Raw genomic sequence first — 22,183 nt, 5'->3', positions numbered from 1 at the left:
GGAGAGGAGGAGAAGGAGAGCGGGGAGGGGCTCCCGTAGGCCTCTAGGGAGCGAGGGCGTGGAAGGCCACAGTTGTTGGGGTTCCGGGAGGCGCACAGCGCGCGTCCAGCCCTGGACACACAAAGCTGCTGCGCCGCAGGCCTATCGAGGGGCTTTACGGTAAGTAGGCCCCGCCCTCGTGCGCAGGCGCGGAGCCGTTGCGGGCCGAGCGGTAGCGAGCCCGGCGGTTTGCAGAGCCTGCCCGGGTTTTGCCAGCGAGACACCGGCGGCCGCGTCCCCCCCGTAAGTCCGGGCGCTACCGCCCGAGGGGCGGGGGGTGATGGACGTGAGCACTGTACCGTGTGCCAAAGGAAGGTAGGACGCACTGCCTCGGGCTGCAGCTCCAGACCCGAGGACACCCAGGACGCCCAGCCCTCGGCTGCTCCCCCAGCCCCTCGGCGCAGTGGAAACAGGGAGCATCCTCCGAGGGAGACTGAGGCGGGACAAGGAGCCGGGGAGCTGGACTGGAGCGCGACACCTGTCCCATCCGCGCCAGCCACCCAACAGAGGACGGGGACTCCGGGGAAACTGAGGCCGGGGGCAGCCTGGTGGAGGGTGCGAGGGCTCCGAGCCCCGGAGTCCTCCCCCTCTGGCCCGCAGCACCCAGACGCAGACCCCCTCCGGGGCAATCGGGGAGGAAGGCCGGGAGCCAGGGGCCGCCTCGGGCTCCTCATGCCAAGTGCCAGCCCAGCTGCCCCTCCCCGCCTCCTGCTCCGAAAGCGCCGGAATCCGTGAACCCGCAGCCCGCCCCCTTCCGCGGACATGATGCCCCAGCGGTTTCTTGATCCCTTAGGATGACGCGTGCCTCTTCCTCGCCTAGGCTCTGCCGACATGAACGGCGTCGTCGTGGTCCACGGCGGCGGGGCCAGCAGCATCTCCGCCGAGCGGAAAGAGCGGATGCGCCAGGGCGTCGTCCGCGCGGCCGCGGCGGCCTACGGCGTCCTCAAGCAGGGCGGGAGCGCGGTGGACGCTGTGGAACGAGCGGTGACGGTCCTGGAAGACGACCCCGAGTTCAACGCAGGTAAAGCGGGCTTTCACCGCTGCGTGGTGCCACGTCGGGACACGCTCCCAACGGAATAGATGCCTTCTCAGGTCTAACCGGCTTTGTGGAGGAACAAATACGCCTGAGGGAGAGAGCAGTATTTAATTTTCTCCTTCCACGTTGATGGTTTCGTAAGCATTTACCTCACTTGGCAGGGCGCTTGCCTAGCCTAGCACAAAGCCTTGGGTTCACTCACTAGCACCACAGAAAACCGGCTGGTGCACACTCAATTACATAGTGAGTTTGGGGCTGGCCCTGGGCTATGCAAGACCAGCCTCACAAAGCAAAAGTTTTTTTTGTGTTTTGTTTTGTTTTGTTTTACCTGTATGTGGTTTGTGGGACATGCACGTGTATGTATGCACCCATGTGATGCCCTTGAGGCGAGGTGTGCTTGCCAGTGGTCCGGTGTCCCATTCCATCTCTCATCTTTCTTATTGGAGGTGGAATCTCTTAACAATACTGGAGTTTGCCTTTTTTTTTTTTTTCATTTTTCATTTTGTGTTCATGAGCTCCTGCGGTTCTAGAGTCTCTGGTCCGCTACGGGACTGGGACTGCAGACATGCATGCCATGCCCAGCTATTTGTGTGGGTCCTGGGGATCAAACTCCGACGTTCCTCAAGCCTTCTCTGGCCCTTGTGCTTGCACAAGAACTGCTTTTAACCCCTGGAGCAGACAGCTTCAGGTTCGCTGAGATGAACTTCCAGACCAGGCACAGTGTGGAAGGGATATTTATTGAAGCTTACAGATCCAGGGGAAGTTCTATAATGGCTTTCACAGGTCCAGATAGAGAGAAGCCACAAGTCCAAAAGCACACTTCAGGAACTCCAGGTGGAACTAGGCACTTTGTATAGCTTTAAATTGGAATTTCAAACCCACCACAACACCTTAAGATCAGCCCAGTGACACCTCCTTCAACCAGTGGCTGCAGATACAAACTACAACCTAATGACACACTGAATATATTGGGGGCCATCTATTCAAACTACCACAACCCCTGAGCCATTTCTCCAGCCCAATAAAAGAAGCTTTAAGGCTGCTAGTTCACCTTTTATCTAATTTAATCTGCGTCTAATTCAAATACTTAAGACTTTTAAAAAATTTTTTGTTGTTTATTTTTATTTATTTATGTGAGAGCAACAGAGAGAGAAAGGGGCAGACAGAAATAGAGAGAGAGAATGGGCGCGCCAGGGCCTCCAGCCACTGCAAATGGTGCGCCCCCTTGTGCATCTGGCTAATGTGGGTCCTGGGGAATCGAGCCTCAAACTGGGTCCTTAGGCTTGACAGGCAAGCGCTTAACCGCTAAGCCATCTCTCCAGCCCGACTTTTTTTTTTTTTTTTGAGACATTCTTCCTACATAGTCCCCTAGCTTCAAACTCACAGTCTTTGTGCCTCAGCTTCAGGCTTTCCAGGTGCTGGGATTGCAGACATGCACCTCCATGTCTGGCTCCAAAAGACTGTCTTTTTATGGGACTTTACATACCATAAACTATGCCCTTTTCAAGTTTTGGAAAATGTATACACCTGTAAATCAAGATTTAAAGCATTTCTATCATCTCTGTGACATTGTGATAGTAAGCTCTAGACCAGCCAGGGCTACATATCAAAACCCTGGCTTAATAAAAGAAATGAAAGAAATATACATCTGGCCTCCCCACCCCTACTTCAGGTACAGAAATCCTAAAATCCTGTAATTCCCTGAACAGCAGAGAAGAATCCTTTTTTTGTATGTTTGTGGTGTGTGTGTGTGTGTGTGTGTGTGTGCATGTTTGTGTGTGAGCATGTGTGTGTAGGGATACATGTGTGTGCACACGTGTGCCCCATGCCTGTGGAAGCCAGGGGTCAGCCTGGGAAAACAGCCTGTGGTCATCCTTAGTTGCTATTCACTATTTTCTTTGACCCAAGGTCTCTCCATGAACCTAGAGCTCACTAACTGGGATTGGGTTAAACTAGCCAGTGGGCCCCAGGGATTCACTGTCTCACCTCTCCAGCACTGGGATTGCAGGCGCAGATGCCACCCTGCAGGCACTTTGCTGGGTTGTAGGGTCTTCACTCAAGTGCTCCTGCCCACATGGCAAGTGCTGTACCCACTGAACCTTCTTCCCAGCCCAGAAGAATCTTACCCCAGGCCCTAACACAAAGCCTCAAATCTTTGGAAATTTTGGGGTGGTAAGAGCATCTTTCCTCCTAATAAGATGACTCTTACTGGGCTCCTAGATGAACCAAATCATATGGGAAGCACAGAATTGACAGCCCCTCCCACACCCCAACCTCTGCAAAAGAGACAGAGTGTGGAGATGCTTAATATTCCATTATACCCCCCTAATGAAGTCTTCTGAAAACAAATCTCAGAACTACAGAGCTGAGAACACTTCCAGATTGGCGAACACACCCATGTGCTAGAAGGGTGGCGGACCCCACCTCCACAGAGACAGAAGGCCCTGAGCTCAAGACTATCCCAGACCTTGCCCTAGTTATTCATCTACCTGGTTTTTTTAAGTTTTTTTTTTTATTATTTTTGTTTATTGGTTTGCTTTTTTTTATTTGAGAGTGACAGACAGAGCAAGAGAGAGAGAAAGAGAGAGAATGGGTGCACCAGGGCTTCCAGCCACTGCAGACGAACTCCAGACATGTGCGCCCCCTTGTGCATCTGGCTAACGTGGGTCCTGGTGAATCGAGCCTTGAACCAGGGTCCTTAGGCTTCACAGGCAAGCACTTAACCGCTAAGCCATCTCTCCAGCCCATCTACCTGGTTTTATTTTGTTGTTATTATTTGATGGAGCTTTGTTTTTGTTTTTTGCTTTGTTTGGTTTTTTTGAAGCAGGATCTCACCTAGCCCAGTGTGACTTGGAACTCACTCTGTAGTCCAGGCTGGCCTCAAGCTCATGGCAACCCTCCTACCTCCCAAGTGCTGTGCTTAAAGGTGTGCACCACCATTCTGGCTATCCTATTCTTTATATAATAAACTCATGAATGTAAATGTTTCAATGAGTTCTTTGAGCTGCTCTAGGAAATTAAGCCAAAGCTAGGGCTTATGGGAGCCTCTGGTTTGTAACCAGGTTGGCAGTAACCTAATAATCTAGTACCTGCAATTAGTTTCTGAAATGCGGGAACAGTCTTACAGGACTGATCTCTTAACCTGAACCCTTAACTCTGCCTCCAAGGTGGGTAGTGTCAAGAGTGCATTGAATTATAGGACACCCCCTTGGTATCTGTCAGAGAATTGATGTGGGAAGTGGATCCACACATCCAGTGTCAGAAATGAAGTATTGGAAATGAACGCAACCCTAAGAGTTCTTCAGGCCACTTCATAGTTATTCACTCCTTCATCCCCAGGCATCTACTGCTCTGCTTATGTCACAGCAAATTAGTTCACATTTTCAAAAATTTCATAAACTGATAAACAGTGAATTATATTGTGTGTGGCTCCTTTTGTTCAAAGTCTGCTCATTTTCAAAAATAATATTAATCATAGTTAATATGTTTCCATATACCATTGTAAGAAATTTGCAAAATGAACTCATTTAACCAGCACTGTAGTCCTGTGAATTAAAGATAATTGTCATGCTCATGTCTCTGATGAGAATACAAAGGTAAAAAAGGTTCATTTACTGGAAGTCATTTATTTTGAAATAGAAAACTTAAGATGTTGAGATTAAAATACTTCTTGGGGCTGGAGAGATGGCTTAGCGGTTAAGCGCTTGCCTGTGAAGCCTAAGGACCCCGGTTCGAGGCTCGGTTCCCCAGGTCCCACGTTAGCCAGATGCACAAGGGGGCGCACGCATCTGGAGTTTGTTTGCAGAGGCTGGAAGCCCTGGCGCGCCCATTCTCTCTCTCTCCCTCTACCTGTCTTTCTCTCTGTGTCTGTCTCTCTCAAATAAATATTAAAAAAAAATACTTCTTGGAATTATTCCGTTCATCCATCCTCTGTCATAGAAAAGAATTTCAGGAAATCTTAACCAATAAATCATCAAGTATTTACTGAGTATTTGTTTGGTCTCCTTGACTCTGCTATACACAATACCACTTATGAAACTTTTTTATATATAATTTAATTTTTATTGGCAACTTCTAAATTTATAGACAATAAACCATATTTCCCTCCCTTCCCCCATTTTCCCCTTTACAACTCCACTGTCCATCATATCCCCTCTCTCTCTTTGTTAGTCTTTCTTTTATTTTAATGTCATCATCTTTTTCTCCTATTATGAGGGTCTTATGAAGGTATTGCTAAGCACTATGAGGTCATGGATATTTAGGCCAGTAAGGAGTGGTACCCTTCCTTTGGCTCTTACATTCTTTCCACCACCTCTTTCATAATGGACCAGCCTTGGAGGGTGTGATAGAGATATTTCAGTGCTGGACACTCCTCCATCCCTTCTTCTCAGCACTAGGTTGCCTTTTGGGTCATCTCAGTGGTCATTGCCAACTGAAAAGAGATGCTTCTCTAACCAAAAGTAAGAGTAGCATTAGTATATTAATATGAACATTAAGTATAGTGCTTTCAGAGCAGTTTGGTGAGAATAGTATATTCATTTATCCAGACAAGAGCAGGCTTTATACCCCTAAGGCACATGACCTCCCTGCCATAAGCTTTTGATGAGGTTTTCAGTCCTAGGCACATATTCCCTACCATAGAGTAGGCCTCCAGTCCAATTAGAGAGTAGTTGGTTTCCCCCAGAGCAGACATGCCACTATTGCACTCGTTCAGTCATCTGTCCTCTTTGACCAAACTTGAGGCTTCCAATGTCCACTGTTTTCACTGCTGATGACTTCTGTCTCCCATAGGGCTGCATGCAGTGCAGCTTTTTCCAGCTTTCAGTTGGCTGGGCTACAGGGAGAAGTTTTCAGTTCAGCACCAGCTTGATTTTCAGTGACCTTGCTGCTCATACATGTGAAGTCTTCAGCAATAGGGTCTTACCATCTGTTATGCATGGGCAACCAAGGGCCTTGGCAACAGCCTGTAAGGTTTTGGAGGCAACAGGGACCTCTCTGGCCAACAACTCACTGGAACGGATCCCATCCCTGGCACTGAAAACTTTCTGGTAGCAATCTGTGGCTTCTGGATGTGCCATTATTCAGACAGTAGATTTTCATATGTCTTATTCAGAATATCTTGAATTTTGATTGACCCTCCCCCACCCTTCTGTTACTCAATCTCTTCCCCTGACCTCACTGAGGCCGTTCCGCTTCCTGTAATCTGTTCTTCTACTTACATATATACAATACCATCCTCTAAAGTCCTTCCTCCTCCCTCCCTCCCTTATAGCTTTTTACAGCTTACAGGCCTCTGCTACTAATTTTTTGGTTTCAGCTCCCACACAAGTCTAAACATTTGTAGCTAGGATCCACATATGAGAGAGAACATGAACTTACGAAACCTTTTATAAGTATATCTGCCTGACTTTACAGAAAAGAAATAGCACATGTTACTTGTATGGCCAGTTCTTGAGACAGAATTTACCAGATGAGTATCAGTGTTGCCAGCAGGGGGAGCCACAATAGTGGAGGGGGTGCTTTCAAACCTCATGCCTCTTAACAATCAAGACCACTTGACAGGCAGACTCCACTTATACAGTCTTCCTTAAAGAGGCCCATTTTGGTTTCCCACCTCTCTAAATAGAACTGAGGAAGTAGAGGGAAGGGAACCGGATTCGCTAGTTCTCATTTATTTGCTCTGTACCCCAAGACCTGCCTTCTGAGTGTCTCCCTCATTTCTAAATGTCTGCTACGCGTTGTGCACATTGAAGAAGGTGAACAGTGCTGAAAAGAAGGAAATCAGAGATCAGGGGCAACACTGGAGTTAGTAATAGCCTATCGACCAAAGCTCTGTTTATTCCGTTGGCTTCCCCTGCCAAGGTCAATCAAAACAAACAGCTTCCCAGCAGCCTCTACTGTTTCCTCTAGAACTATTGGGGGACTTGAAAGAAAAGGCTGGCTCCTGGGAGTGATTGAGTTCCATGGCAATAATTAGCATTCATGATGCCTCATCACATTGTTTTTTCTGTTTTCACATCTTTTCTGTCATGCTTCATTATGAATTTATTGAGATTGTTCCATAATAACTTAGTTTATTGAAAAGTAGTTTATTTGTTAGATTTGTTAGGTGCTACCAACACTATGGAAATTGAACTTTTAGGTTTAAGTGCCCAAATCTTTTTTTTTTTTTTTTTTTTTTTTGAGAGGGCAGTCCTCCCCACTTGGCTTACCAAGTAGCTGGAATTACAGGGACATGCCCTTGCACCAGACTAAGAAATAGTCTTTAAAGGCTTACTTAGATTGGCAACAGAATAATTATGTATTTCATTCACTAGAGTTAAGCTGTATTTGCAAGGTACTTTATTTTTGCTACGATTCGGTTTTGTAGATTCAGAGTCTTTGAGATAACCAGATTGATTTCTTTATCCACTTTGAAGTCTTTACAACTTTTAACATTAAGTCCTTTGCATCCACAAAATTAAACTCTGTGGTGGGATCTAGGAATTGCTCTGCCTTTATTTGTTGTGAAGACTCCCAGGTGACCCAGAGGTGCAGCCAGGTTTAGGATCCAGGACTGGCTCAAGCCAGTCTGGAGCCCCTTGCCCATCGGTGTATATGGATGTATGATAGCTTGGTAATCAGCATCTGGAAACGTGATTGTCAGCATCCAGGCGTTAGCCTTTGTAAGCAAGCAGCGTAGCCCATAGGACAGTAACTTGAGGACTCGGGCTGGTGAAAGTCCTGCAAGCTAAGGCTTTGGTCTCACAACACTGCCTCCCATTTATCTGCCAGGACAGGTCACAGAACTCAGAAACATACTTACCAGCTTATAATAAAAGAAACACATTGGTAGATGTTTATTATATTTTGATGAGTTTTTTTAGTGTTTTCCCTCATTATTAACTTTTAAGATTTATATATTTTAGACATGATTTTTTTCATATATATTAATGTGTTCTATAGATATTTTCTCCCAGTTGGGTCAAAAATTTTAATCCACACTGCCTGTCTCTGTTTTTAAGTGGTCTGTTTAGAATATAGACATTTGATATAATTACTGATCTGCTAGTGCTTAAGTCTGTTGTATTTTTAGCTCTGTTTGTGTTCTGTTTTCAAATTTCTCTTTCTTGCCTTCCTGTGAGATTCCTGAACATTTTTTAGAATTCCATTTTGTTTTACCTTTGTGTTGAATATCTCCTTGTACAGATTTTAAGCATATGCTCTAGATACTATGTGGTATTTACATAACTTACCTTACCAATCTAATAATAGAAACATTTAATTAACAAGCATCACCAATTCATGGAAACCTTCACTCCCTACATAGTTCCTTTACCTTTCTCCACTTAAAGTTGTCTTAAATTTGCCGGGCGTGGTGGTGCACACCTTTAATCCCAGCACTCAGGAGGCAGAAGTAGGAGGATTGCTCTGAGTTCAAGGCTACCCTGAGGCTCCATAGTGAATTCTAGGTCAGCCTGGCCTAGAGTGAACCCTACCTCGAAAAACAAACAAAAAAAAGTTGTCTTAAATTTTTTGTCTGGGTTTTTTTTCAATGTTTTCATTTGAGAGACGGGGGCAGGGAATGAGCCCAGTGGAGGCTCTTGCTACTGCACACTCATGGACTACTTCGTGCATCTGGATTTACGTAGGTACTGGAGAATTAAAGTTGAACCATCAGGCTTCAAGCATCGTTAACTGCTAAGCCATCTTTACAACCCTTTTTCTGTGTTTTTCTATTTTAATTTTTTTAAATATTTTATTTATTCATTTATTTATTTATCTAAGAAAGAGAAAGAGGCAGATAGAGAGAGAAAAAGTGCAACAGGGCCTCCAAGCACTACAAACTCCAGATGCATGCGCCACCATGTGCATCTGTCTTATGTGGGTACTGGGGAATTGAACCCGGGTCTTTAGTCTTCACAGGCAAGCGCTTTGATTGTTAAACCATCTCTCCAGGCCTAACTTTAATTTTAATTTATTTATTTGCAACCATAGAGAGAGAGAAGAGAGACAGACAGAAAGAATGGGTACACCAGGGCCTTGAGCCATTGCAAGCAGACTCCAGATGCATGCACCATCTTGTGCATTTGGTACTAGGAAATCAAACCCTAGTTGTTAGACTTTGTAGGCAAGTGTCTTAACTTCTGAGCCATCTCTTCAAAGAGCCTTTTTCTGGTTTTTAAGAGCCATGTCAGATAGTGTTGTAGTATGTTGTAGTTTTTCCTCTCATTAGCAAAATCATAAATTGGAAAACTAAAGAAGAAAAGGAAAGCCCTTCATATTTACCCATAGTTTTACCCTCCTCTGTTTTTCATCCATCTTGTTTTGTGGAACTCTTCCAGAATTTCTTGTTTTACTCTTGCCTTTCTACTTCAAGAGCTCCTTTTAGCCATTCTTCTAGGTTGGATATACTAGATCAGGGGTCTCTGTTTTCCTTCATCTGTGTTATGAACTGAATGTTTAAGACCATGTAAAAAAAAAATTTTTTTTTGGTTTTTTTGAGGTAGGGTCTTACTCTAGCCCTGGCTGATCTAGAATTTATTATATAGTTTCAAGGTAGCATCAAACTCCTACCTCTGCCTCCTGAGTGCTGGGATTAAAGGCGCGCGCCACCATGCCCCACTCAACCCTTCAAAATGCTAATGTTGAGGCCCTAGTCCCTGGTGTCTCACTGTTTAGAGATAAGGCCTTTAAGAAGATTGTTAGCTTTAATAAGGGCATATAGTAGAGTTGTGATCTAATAGGATTAGCATTCTTATTTAAAAAAAAAAAGACAGAGAGTTTACCTTCTCCCCATTAGCACAAGATGAGACTATGTGAGTATTTAGTGAGGCAGTGACCACTAACTGGCCAAGTATGAGAAAGAAGCCTGCCTCCTTTAGAGCACCTTGACCATGAACTTCTCAGCCTCCTCACTGTGAAAAATAAATTATTTTATTTTATGTATTTTTCTTATGTATTCTTTTTAAACTTTTATTGACAAATTTCATACAAGAAAGTACTTAGTATATTTTGATCATAATTCCCTCCCAATACCTTCTTTTGTCTCCTTCCCCCTCCCTCTTCCTCTGAATCCCTTCTTCCCAACTGGTCCTTCTATTTTAATGCCTTTTTTTTTTGCTCTCCTCTGTCATCTGTGGCAATATATTGATGAGCCCAATATTATGCAAGTCTTAGGCAAGTAATGACAGTTGCTGTGATGTAATAAATGCTACTTCATGTATAGAAGATAGTGGAGAAATAAATTTCTGTTATAGGAGCAGCCCAGTCTGGAGTATTTTCATACAGCAGCCCAAACAGACTAGTACAGTCTACACTTTATAAGAGTATAAACAGGATACCTTGTGCTAGACATAGAATTCTGATGTGAATAGTTCTTTTCTTTCAGCCCTGAGAAAATGCTGTGCCTCTTCTCTCTGGCCTCCATGGTTTCTCCTGAGAAGTCCTTTGTCATTATAATTGGTTTTCCCTATAGGTAAGGTGTCATTTCTTTCTTGATACTTCCAAGATTTTTTTTTTTTTCAGTGCTAGAGACTGAACCACCATGCATGCTTGGTAGGCCTCTACCACTGAACCACAGCCTCAGTCCCCCAAGAGGTATTTATTACTTGCAGATAGATAGATAGATAGATAGATAGATAGATAGATAGATAGATAGATAGATAGATAGATATAGACAGGTAGAGAAATGATAGATAGATGGATGGATAGATTGATTGATTGATTTTGATATGTCTTACTATGAAGTTCTTTGTGTTTAATAATATTTAGGATTGGCCTAGGTTCTTGAATTTATAGATTTATACCATTTGTCAAATGTGGAGAATTTTCACCCATTATTTCTATGAGTACTTTTTAGCCATGTCCTTTCCTCTTCCCTTTTCGGGAGTCTAATGACTTGAATATTAGGTTTTAGTAGGGTACCACTAGTGCTGAGGCTCAGTTCTTTTCTTTCCCCAGTCTATTTTTCACCTGTTTTCAGTTTGGCTGGTTCTATTGTTGTAACTCTAATTTCATTAATTCTTTTTGTTAATTCATATTAAATACACCAATTAATGGAGAAGATCGTCTTTGTCACTTGCTTACAGAACAGCACTACTGATTTTATATAGTGACTTGTCATAATCCATTTGGGTTGCTTTTAAAAAAGCATAGACTAGATGACTTGTAAATAGAAATTTTGTTTTTTGCTTTGTTTTGGGGGTTAGAAGGATCTCACTGCGCAGCTCAAGCTGCCCTAGCAGAGGGTACTTGAGGTCTCACTGTGCAGCTCAGGCTGCCCTAGATCCGTATGTTGGGGGGTCTTACTATGCAGGTCATGCTGCTCTAGAACAGCACGCTGGGGGATCTCGCTGGGCAGCTCAGGCTGTCCTAGAACGTGTTGCGTAGCCAGCCTGGCTTTTATATCATGGTCCTCCTGCCTCAGCCTCCTGAGTGCCGAGGTTGCAGGTGTGTGCCACCACACCTGGTCCAGGCGTGGTGGCGCACGCCTTTAATCCCAGCACTCAGGAGGCAGAGGTAGGAGGATCGCCGTGAGTTCAAGGCCACCCTGAGACTACAGAGTTAATTCCAGGTCAGCCTAGACCAGAGTGAGACCCTACCTCAAAAAAACAAAAAAAACAAAAAAAACAAAAAAAACTTATTTCTTTCTTAAACTAAAAAGTCCAAGATCAAGGTGTCAGTGATAAGTATCTAATGAGGGCCCGCTTTCTCATAGCCAGCATCTTCTCGCTCTAGTTTCACATGGTCGGGAGGCTTTCAAGCCACCTTCATAAAGACACATCCTATTGATGAGGACTCCACTCTCATAACTAATCCCATTCCAAAGGCCTCCTAATACTGTCACCTTACAGGTGAGGATTTTTCAATATATGAACTTAAATGGGACCGTAAACATTCAGACCATAACAACTCTGAACTCTGTGACCAGGTTACATTTCCTTCTGTGGGCTTCCACAGTGACTGTTATGTGGAAATGAGGCATTTTCTTTCTTTCCAATCTGTGTGCTTTTTTTCTTGCCTCTTTACATGGGATAGGCCACTCAGTGGTGTGGTTCATAGAGAGTAATGAGAGCAGCGCTCAGGCTCTCACCACTGGCGTGAGAAGCTAGTCTATAGCGTGCACCCAGAGCATGCCTGACCTCACCTGCAGCCATAGGATTTCACAAATGACCTTTGTCAGGTTGAGCTAATTCCCTTATTAGGTTTCTGAGATATATTTTTTCTTTTTTTATTGACAAAGTCCTCACTTATAGACAATAAACATGATATAACTCCCTCCCCTCTACCACTTGCCCTTCACAAACCCACTCTCCATCATATCCTCTCCCTCTCTCCATCTCTCTTTTATTTTGATGTCATCATCTTTTCTTCCTATTATGAGGGTCTTGTGAAGGTAGTTCTAGGCACTGTGAGGCCATGGATTTTGAGGCCAATTTTGCTGAGATATTTTTAAACTGTATATAAATGTTAACTTTTTTCAAATGAATTTTTATATCTATCAAGATGATTTTTGCTGGGCATGGTAGTACACACTTTTAATCCCAGCACTCAGGAGGTAGAGGTAGGAGGATCGCATGAGTTCAAGGCGACCCTGAGAATACAGAGTAAATTCCAGGTCAGCCTGGGCTAGAGTGAGACCCTACCTCGAAAAACAAAAAACAAAAAAAAAGGATGATTTTTATCTATTGATATGATGAATAATTATTTATTGATTCTTTTTATTGATAACCAGTCCTAAGATCAACACTACTTTATTAATCATTTGTCTAATATATTGATGTGCTTGATTTGCTAGTATTTTCTCTATGTGTTGGGGTGTGGGTAGGTACATATATGCCACTGTGCATGTGTGGAGGACAACTTTTGGATGTCAGTGCTCACCTTTCACCTCTGAGACAGAGTTTCTATCTGCCTGTCTATCATTTTATCAATCTATTCCTCTTCCCACCCTCCCCTACCACCTTTGTTTTGTTGTTTTTGAGATAGGTTCTCATCATTATATAGCCCTGGCTGCCCTGGAACTTGCTATATAAACTGAACTGGCCTCAAACTTGCTGTCATTTTCCTTCCCCTGCCTCCCAAGTGTTGCTGGTATCATAGACATGTACCACCACTCCTGACAAACCATATCCAAACCATAACAGGTACCAAGTCAGATTTGCATTTTCCACAATGTTCCTCTAGTAGAACAAAAAATGGATTCAAGGGATGGGTTGACAAAAGTCTGGAGTCTTATAAAATTTTAATTCTTGTTTTTCAACTTCTTGATTTTAGGTTGTGGGTCTGTCTTGAATGAAAATGGGGATGTTGAGATGGATGCTAGTATCATGGATGGGAAGGACCTGTCTACAGGAGCAGTATCTGCTGTGCGCTGTATCGCAAATCCCATTAAACTTGCCCGGCTTGTCATGGAAAAGGTACGTGTGACTAAAGAAAGCATCACTTTTTTTGGTTTTGTTTTTTTCAAGGTAGGGTCTTACTCTATCCCAGGCTGACCTGGACTTCACTCTGTAAACCCAGGCTGGCCTTGAACTCACAGCCATCTCCTATCTCACCCTCCCAACCCTCCCAGCTGAAAGTATAACTTTCTGAGGTGGCATTTCTGCTGTACTTCAGTGGAGAAAAGGGGCGTGACCCAGGGGAATATTGATATCATGGTACTGAAAATACATACAAAACAGAAACGGTGCTTGGGCTTCTGTAATCAACCATGATCTTGACCGTGTTACATGACTAATTATCACTTGGTAAGTGGTAACTTGTATCATCTTCCCATATGTTCTTTAGCTTTCTTCTACTAACTATGACACAACACATACAAACTCAACCAATTAATAGCATGGATTCAATAAAAACTGGTTGCTACTAAATTTAAGATATATATTAGTCATATCCCTAGTGACATTCCATCAATTTTGAAGTGTTTTAAAAATACAGAAGCTCAGAGACCTGTGCTCTTTCGGCATTCAGAAAAGCAAGCCAGGAGCTGGAGAGATGGCTCAGTGGACAAAATGCTTGCCTTGCAAGCATGAGGACCTGAGTTTGATCCCCAGCACCCATGTAAAAATGTGAGGCATGGCAGCATGCACCTGTACTCCCAGCACTAGGAAGGCAACTAGGATATGTTGCAGTCAATGCCACATTACTGGGACAAACATCCAGCCAGCCACAGTTTATGGGAGGAAGGGTTTTCAAAGTTCCATCAGTGGCAAAAGAAGCTGCTTCCATCCATACATCCAAGCAGAGAGAAACAATGTAGCAAGTAGAACTGACCCAGCACGAACCCTTCCCAAGCTCAGACTGTTCTCCATGCCTTTGGCTGGGATGCAGATCTATCCCAGTGACACATCCCCTCCAGCAGGCTGTTGCAGACTTAAGCAGGAAGCATAGACTTGAGCCTGTGAGGCCATACATTTACATTGTCACATTCAGACTACCACAAGATGATCCTTGGAGCTCACTGGCTTGCCAGCCTAACCTAATTGGTCAGCTCCAGTCCAATAAGAGAGAGCTTGTCTCACAAAGAAGAGGATAGTACCAGGCATGGTGGTGCATGCCTTTAATCCCAGCACTCAGGAGGCAGAGGTAGGAGGATCACTGTGAGTTTGAGGCCAGCCTAGAACTGTAGAGTGACTGTAGGTCAGCCTGGGCTAGAGTGCGATTCTTCCTCAAAACAAACAAACAAACAAAAAAAAAATAGGTGGATAGCATATCTGAAGATGCTAAAACATTAAAACTGTCCTCTGGCCTCCACATGTGCACATACAAACACACATAGACACACACATACCATGCATATAAAAAGAAAATGGAATACCAGGTGTGGTGGCACACACCTTTAATCCAAGCACCCAGGAGGCAGAGGTAGGAGGATCAAAATGAGTTCAAGGCCATCCTGATACTACATAGTGAATTCTAGGTCAGCCTGGGGTAGAGTGAGACCCTACCTCAAAGGAAAAAAAAGAAGAAGAGCCAGGTGTGGTGGTGCATGCCTTTAATCCCAACACTTAGGAGGCAGAGGTAGGAGGATTGCCATGAGTTCAAGGCCACACTGTGAATACAGAGTGAATTCCACGTCAGTTTGGGCTAGAGTGTGACCCTATGTTGAAAAACCAAAAAGAGGGCTGATGAGATGGCTTAGTGGTTAAGCGCTTGCCTGTGAAGCCTAAGGACCCCGGTTCGAGGCTCGATTCTCCAGGACCCAAGTTAGCCAGATGTACAAGGGGGCGCATGTGTCTGGAGTTTGTTTGCAGTGGCTGGAGGCCCTGGCGTGCCCATTCTCTCTCTCCCTCCCTCCCTCCCTCCCTCCCTCCCTCCCTCCCTCTCTCTCTCTCTCTCTCTCTCTCTCTCTCTCTCTCTCTCTCTTTCTCTCTCTGCCTCCTTCTCTCTGTCATTCTCAAATAAATAAATAAATAAAAGAAAAAGAAATACAGACTAAGAGTGTAGCTCAGAGATGCCTGGCACGCACAGAGGCCTTGTGTTTGACCCAAACGTGAGAAGAAAAACTGGTATAATTTGTGTTTTTGCACCTTTATAGCAAGAGAAGCACTTCTTTCTACACAGTAGAACAAGTTGAAAACTTTTTTAAAAGATTTAAATTTTTTAAATATTTTATTTATTCATCTGCAAGGATGAGAGTGACAGAATGAGAATGGGTGCACCAGGGCCTCTTGCCACTGCAACAGACTCCAGATGCATGCACCATTCTGTCCATCTGGCTTTATTTGGGTACTAGGGTATCAAACCCAAGCTGTCAGGCTTTTAAGCAAGCACCATTAGCCACTGAGATGTCTCTCCAGCCCAGCATTTAAATTTAAAAAGAAAAAAAAAATCTGGAGAGATGGGTGTTTTCCTGCAAAGGCTAATGACCCAGGTTCAATTCCCCAGTACCCACATAAAGCCAGATGCACAAAGTGACGCATGCATATGGATTTCCTTTGTAGTGGCTGGAGGCCCTAGTGCACCCATTCTCTCTTTCTCTTTTCTCTCTATCTCTTTCTTCTTACAAATAAATAATTTAAAAAAAAAAGCTAACCATTTTTCCTTTTGTTTCTGGCTCAGACATCTCACTGCTTGCTCACTGGCCAAGGTGCAGCAAAGTTTGCAGCAGACATGGGGATTCCAGAAGTTCCTGTGGAAACATTGATAACAGAGAGAAGCAAAAAGCATCTGGAAAAAGAGAAGCGTGAGAAAGGAGCCCAGAAACCAGACTGCCCAAAGTAAGTCTCATCTGCAACGCATAATCCTAGGGGTCAGTACAGTGTGAAAGGCTGGAAATGTCTGCTTCCCTCATTTCTTAAGTATTAAACTAAATGGTGGGGAAAGCTGCCCTTCTTGTTCTTACATTTAGCCTCATTTATGGCTCCTGTGCATGATAAAGCAGACTAACAGAGTTCCTCTCTGGTGTGACAGAGTAGATTAAGTTGGGCATGGTGGTGCACACATGTAATCCCAGAGACAGGAGGCAGGGGCAAGAAGACAGACTGTAGGAAGTCTAAGCTGTGGAATGAGGACCTGTCTCAAAGAAAATCTTGAGTACAACACAGGAGTTCATAGTGGGATATAGTAATTCTATAGAGTCCTTGGTGTAGAAATATTTAACCATAGGTCCACCTTCAGATCACCTAGGAAGCTCGTTTAGAATAGACATGTGTGGGCCCCTTCCCTAAAGAATCAGAACTAATGGATCTGAGGGGTAGAAGCCAGGCATGTGTAGGAAGAAAGATTCCAAGGTAATTTGATGTGCCTCCCAGGTTTTAGGATTGGCAACATGTTGATAGCTACTAATTGTCTCGTTTTTTTGTTTTTCTTTTGAATCAGGATCTTTCTGTGTAGCCCAAGCTAGCCTAGAACTTATGATCCTCCTACTTCAGACTCCCAAGAACTTGGATTACAAGCTATTATTTTTGGGGCTGTTGTCATAAAAACAACGCTGCTTAATCAATGGTTTATAATCATTTTTAAAATATTTTTACATATTTGCAAGGAGAGAAAGAGAGAACGGGCATACCAGGACCTCCAGCCACTGCACATGCCACTTTTTGCATCTGGCTTTATGTGGATACTGGGGAATAGAACCCAGGTCATTAGGCTTTAAGGCAAGCACCATCTCTCCAACCCTCATAATCATTTTAAAGGATGCTTTCACATTGTTTTTTTTTTCTTTTTAACCATACCCAGCCTCTGTGTGGGTGCTGGGGGTCCAAACCCAGATACTCTCACTCACACAGCAAGCAATGTATCCATTGAGCCATCTCCACGATCCACGTGTAAACAGAAAATTTTGTTTGTTTCTTCGAGGCAGGGTCTCACTCTAGCCCAGGCTGACCTGGAACTCACTCTGTAGTTCCAGGCTGGTCCCTAACTCACAGCAATTCTTCTACCACTGCCTCCTGAGTGCTGAGATTAAAGGCATGCACCACCACACCCAGCAACATATAAAGTTATTTAAGCAAAATAATTACTCATGGGGGCTGGAAAGAAGGCTCAGGAGGGAAGAGCACTTGCCACACAAGCATGAGGCCTGAGAGAGCCTGAGACTGGCCATTTGATTCCCCAGCACCCACATAAAAGTCCTGCAGGGGGCAAAGACAGGAGAGTCTCTGGGTCTCACTGGCCAGTCTGACTGAAAATGGCAGCTCCAGGTTGAGTGAGAGTCCCTCTCAAGGAAATACACAACTAAGCAATTTGGTCAAGTAGTCACAGTTCTCTTCTGAGCTCCCCATGCATGTGCATGGGGTACACACATCTGCACATGCCCCATACCCTACACACATGTGCCAAATAAAATTAATGAGTTCAACTAGATTATGCCATGATCAGAAGACATCTTCTGAGCAAGTGCTATTTACTATATGCTCTCTACACAAGTCTAAAAGAGGTCTAACAGTCTAAGAAAAAAAAAACAAGTCAAAATCACTGTTTCATTGACATTATAGTTCTCTTTTTTTAAATTCTTTTTTAAAAGTATATTTTATTTATTTATTTAATTTTTGTTTAATTTTATTTATTTATTTGACAGCAACAGACAGAGAGAGAAAGAGGCAGAGAGAAAGAATGGGCACGCCAGGGCCTCCAGCCACTGCAAATGAATTCCAAATGCATGTGCCCCCTTGTGCATCTGGCTTACATGGGTCTTGGGGAATCTAACCGGGGTCCTTAGGCTTCACAGGCAAATGCCTTAACTGCTAAACCATTTTCCTAGCCCACATCTGTCTTTTTTTTTAAGATAAGGTCTCACTACATAGCTCAGGCTACCCCAAACCATGATCCTCTGGCCACAGCCTCCCATATGCCAGGCATTCAAGAATGTACCACACCCAGCTATATCTGCTGCTTAAAGGTTGACTTAGGAAATAAAGGGCTGGAGAGATGGCTCAGCAGTTAAGGCGCATGCCTGCAAAGGATAATGACCCAGGTTCAAAGTCCCCAGTACCCACATAAAACCAGGTGCACAAGGTGGTACATGTACTTTGAATTCATTTGCAGTGGCTAGAAGCCCTGGTGTATCCATGCATATCCTCTCTTTCTCTATCTCTCTCTCCTTCAAATAAATAAATAATTTTTAAATGAAGAGATGAAAAATAAACTTTAAGAATTAATTTAAGATTACCAAAGGCAGGCCAGGGATAAGGTTGCAGAAATCCTCTGGAACAGTCACTCCAACGCCAGTATGAATACAAGTAGAGGAGTTTACTTACCCAGGGACCAAAGAACTTGATACAGCCCTCCAAAGAAGGTCTGACCCAGAGCTGAGATTTTATTTCCATTTTATAGTTTTCATAAGCAAGGGGAGAGGTAAGTGAACAAATAAGACGTAGAAATTTACATATCAGTCATTTCTGTAGTCAGGCCACCCTAACAATGAACTCCATTTTACTTTTTTAACCTAAACTCTCTCCTTCTTATTGCCCCTCTGGGCCCTTTCTGGACAGTTCTCTCTTTGGAGTTTTTCCATCTCCTGACAAAGATAAGTTTAGCTCCTCAGCAATTAACTCTTAGAGTAACTCAGTGAATCAGTTCAACTTTTAGCTTCTTTTTCTACCACAATAGTAGAGCCAATGTGGTTGAGAAATGAATAGTCCTCAAGTGAAAAGTTTGGCCAAGCACACAGAAGTATGCTCTGTGCATAAACAGTTCATAGTGACATGTAACCTGAACTGTTCCAGTCCTAATGATGCTATGGAATAACAGGGATTTGATGCAGTGCTTTCTGGATATGCCCGAGTGGGACATCCTGCTTAAACTCATACTTGACTTTTATAACAAAGACACATAATAAAAATACCAACCTGGGGAAATGGCTTAGCAGTTAAGGCATTCGCCTGCAAAGCCTAAGGATCCCGGTTTGATTCTCCAAGACCCACATAACGCCAGATGCAAAAGGGGGTGCATGCATCTGGAGTTCATTTGCAGTGGCTGGAGGCCCTGGCATGCCCATTCTCTCTTTCTCTCTCTCTGCCTCTCTCTTTCTCAAAGAAATAAATAAAATATATTTTTTAAAATACCAATTTAGCAGCCAGGCATGGTGATGCACGCCTTTAATCCCAGAACTCAGGAGGCAGAGGCAGAGGCAGGAGGATCGCCTTGAGTTCACGGCCACCCTGAGACTACATAGTAAATTCCAGGTCAGCTGGAGAGATGGCTTAGCGATTAAGGCACTTGCCTGCAAAGCCTGTGGTTCTAGGTTTGATTGTCCAGGGCCCACATCAGCCACATACACAAGGTGGCGCATGCATATGGAGTTCATTTGCAATGGCTAGAGGCCTTGGTGCACCCATTCATTCTTTCTCTCTCTCTGACAAATAAATAAATATTAAAAAATAACAATTTGGGATTGGGAAGATTGCTCAGTGGTTAAATGTGCTTGCTTGCAAAGCTCACTGGCCCAGGTTCAGTTCTCAAGCCACCCATATAAGTGGAACATAAAAAAATGGCAGAAGTCGGGCGTGGTGGCACATGCCTTTAGTCCCAGCACTCGGGAGGCAGAGGTAGGAGGATCGTCGTGAGTTCAAGGCCACCCTGAGACTCCATAGTGAATTCCAGGTCAGCCTGAGCTAGACTGAAACCAAAAACAAAAAAAAAAGGTGGCATAAGCATATTTGGTTTGTTTATAGCAGCAAGAGGCCCTGGTATACCTATACGCAAATTCACACTCACTTGAAAATACCAAGTAAATGTTACTGAAGCAGCTAAATTGAATTTAGATGAGATGCATTAAGCAAAACTGTAGAAGATACCTAAAGAACAAGTGATAGAATCTTAAAGAAGATGAAATTAATTTTGAATTTGTGCTAAACTATTTGTATTAATTATTTTCTCATTGCTGTGAAGCAGTTCCTTGCCAGAAGCATGTTAAGGAAGGGAAGAGTTTATTTCCACTTACGTTTTGAAGGGATCCAGCGCCGCATGGCGAGGCGGGAAGCACCACCGGGAGGAGCTGGTCGCACTGCAGCACAGGCAGGAAGCAGAGAGCGCATAGAAAGTAGAAATGGGGCTGGGGAGATGGCTTAGCAGTTAAGGCGTTTGCCTGCAAAGCCAAAGAACCTAGGTTCAATTTCCCAGGACCCACATTAGACACAAGGTGGCACATGTGTCTGGAGTTCCTTTGCAGTGGCTGGAGGCCCTGGCGTGCCCATTCTATCTATGTCTCTCTCTCCCCCTCTGCTTCTCTCTTTCTCTCTCAAATAAAATATTTTAAAAAACATATTAAAAAAAAAAAAAAAGAAAGTAGAGATGGGCTATGAAACCTCCAGGCACCCTCCCACTGACCCACTTCCACCAGCAATATTCCACCTCCTAAAGTTTCCACAACCTTGCCAAACAGTGCCACCAACTGTTCAATTTACATTCAAAGCACGGCACCAGTGATCTCTATTAAACGTAACTGAAATATTTGAGTAGGGCTGTTTTACCTCTAGGAGCATTAAAAAAATGTTCTCTTTGAACTGTGAGCCTCACATGTGCCAGGCAAGTGCTTTACCACTAAGCTATGTCCCAAGTCTTTTTTTTTTTTTAACTATTTTTGTTGAGATGAGGTCTCACTGAGTTAGTCAAACTATTCTTTTTTATTATCATTCCTGTCATTGAGAACTTTAAGATATGAACTTATTGCAAATTGGTCATAATCTCATCAGGTTATAACTCTTATGTCCCCTCCCCCACCCTTACTCCACTGAGGGTGCTCCTCAGTGGGTTACCACTGTGGCGTCATGAATGCGCCAGTCAGTCTCTGTGGAGGGCCAATGCCTCAGAATACACTTTCCCACCCTGTGGCTCTTACATTCTTTCCATCCCCTCTTCCACAGTATTTCCTGAGCCTTGGAGGGTGTGTTATAAGTCTCCTTTAGTGTTGAGCTCCAGGCAGCCTCTAGTGGTCTGCAGTGAGTTCAAGGCCAGCCTGGTCTACACAGTGAGTTGTTCTAGGCCAGTCTAGACTATAGTGTAAGAACCTGACACACACACAAAAAAAAATTTTTTTAAGAGTTATATTGATAATTCCAATTGCTTCTTCCTCAACAGGGAGAACCTTCTCAAAATTGAAACTAACATATCATGATGTACAAAAGTGATGAATAAAGGAATCTGATCTATGTTCCCAGAGAAGGAAAATTAACTGTGTAGAATAAATGCATAATAATTTGAGCTGTGTATATATGTACATCATCTATACTTATCTATCATTACTATATAATTAAGTAATCAGAGTATTACAATAACTGAATTATTATGATAATAACTAAAGTCATTGGTAGTTTAGGAATTTCGGTTAGGAATATTGATAAAGCTATGAAAACCATACTAGGTCAAAGGGTACAAAGTTGAGGGCTGGGGAAATGGCTTAGTGGTTAAGGCATTTGCCTGTGAAGCCTAAGGATCCTGGTTTGATTCCCCAGGACCCACATAAGCAAGATGCACAAGGGGGCACATGCTTCTGGAATTCATTTGCAGTGCCTAGAGGCCCTGGCGTGCCCATTCTCTTTCTATCTGCCTCTTTCTCTCCCTCCCTCCCTCCCTCCCTCCCTCTCTCTCTCTTCCTCTCTCTTTCTCTCTCTCTCTCTCTCTCTGTCTCATAAATAAATAAATTTTTTTAAGTTGAAGGTATGTAGGGTAAATATGTCAAGA

At 43.7% G+C, this 22,183-nt stretch overlaps 1 protein-coding gene across 1 annotated transcript in view; it reads left to right on the top strand.

The window, feature by feature from the left end:
* The first annotated feature begins 224 nt into the window (after nucleotides 1-224).
* The window catches only part of Asrgl1 (asparaginase and isoaspartyl peptidase 1), a 34,706-nt gene continuing 12,747 nt past the window's right edge, over nucleotides 225-22,183 (top strand). The window contains exons 1-4 of the mRNA XM_004656536.3: nucleotides 225-282; nucleotides 860-1,060; nucleotides 13,334-13,476; nucleotides 16,121-16,278. Of these exons, the coding sequence (XP_004656593.1) occupies nucleotides 871-1,060; nucleotides 13,334-13,476; nucleotides 16,121-16,278 (491 nt within the window). The 5' untranslated portion in view covers nucleotides 225-282; nucleotides 860-870. The remainder of the gene's footprint in view (nucleotides 283-859; nucleotides 1,061-13,333; nucleotides 13,477-16,120; nucleotides 16,279-22,183) is intronic.

This window comes from Jaculus jaculus, chromosome 1, assembly GCF_020740685.1.
Source record: "Jaculus jaculus isolate mJacJac1 chromosome 1, mJacJac1.mat.Y.cur, whole genome shotgun sequence".
Classification (NCBI taxonomy): domain Eukaryota; kingdom Metazoa; phylum Chordata; class Mammalia; order Rodentia; family Dipodidae; genus Jaculus; species Jaculus jaculus.
Note: the sequence above shows the minus strand (reverse complement) of the source record. Positions and strands in the feature narration are given on the sequence as shown.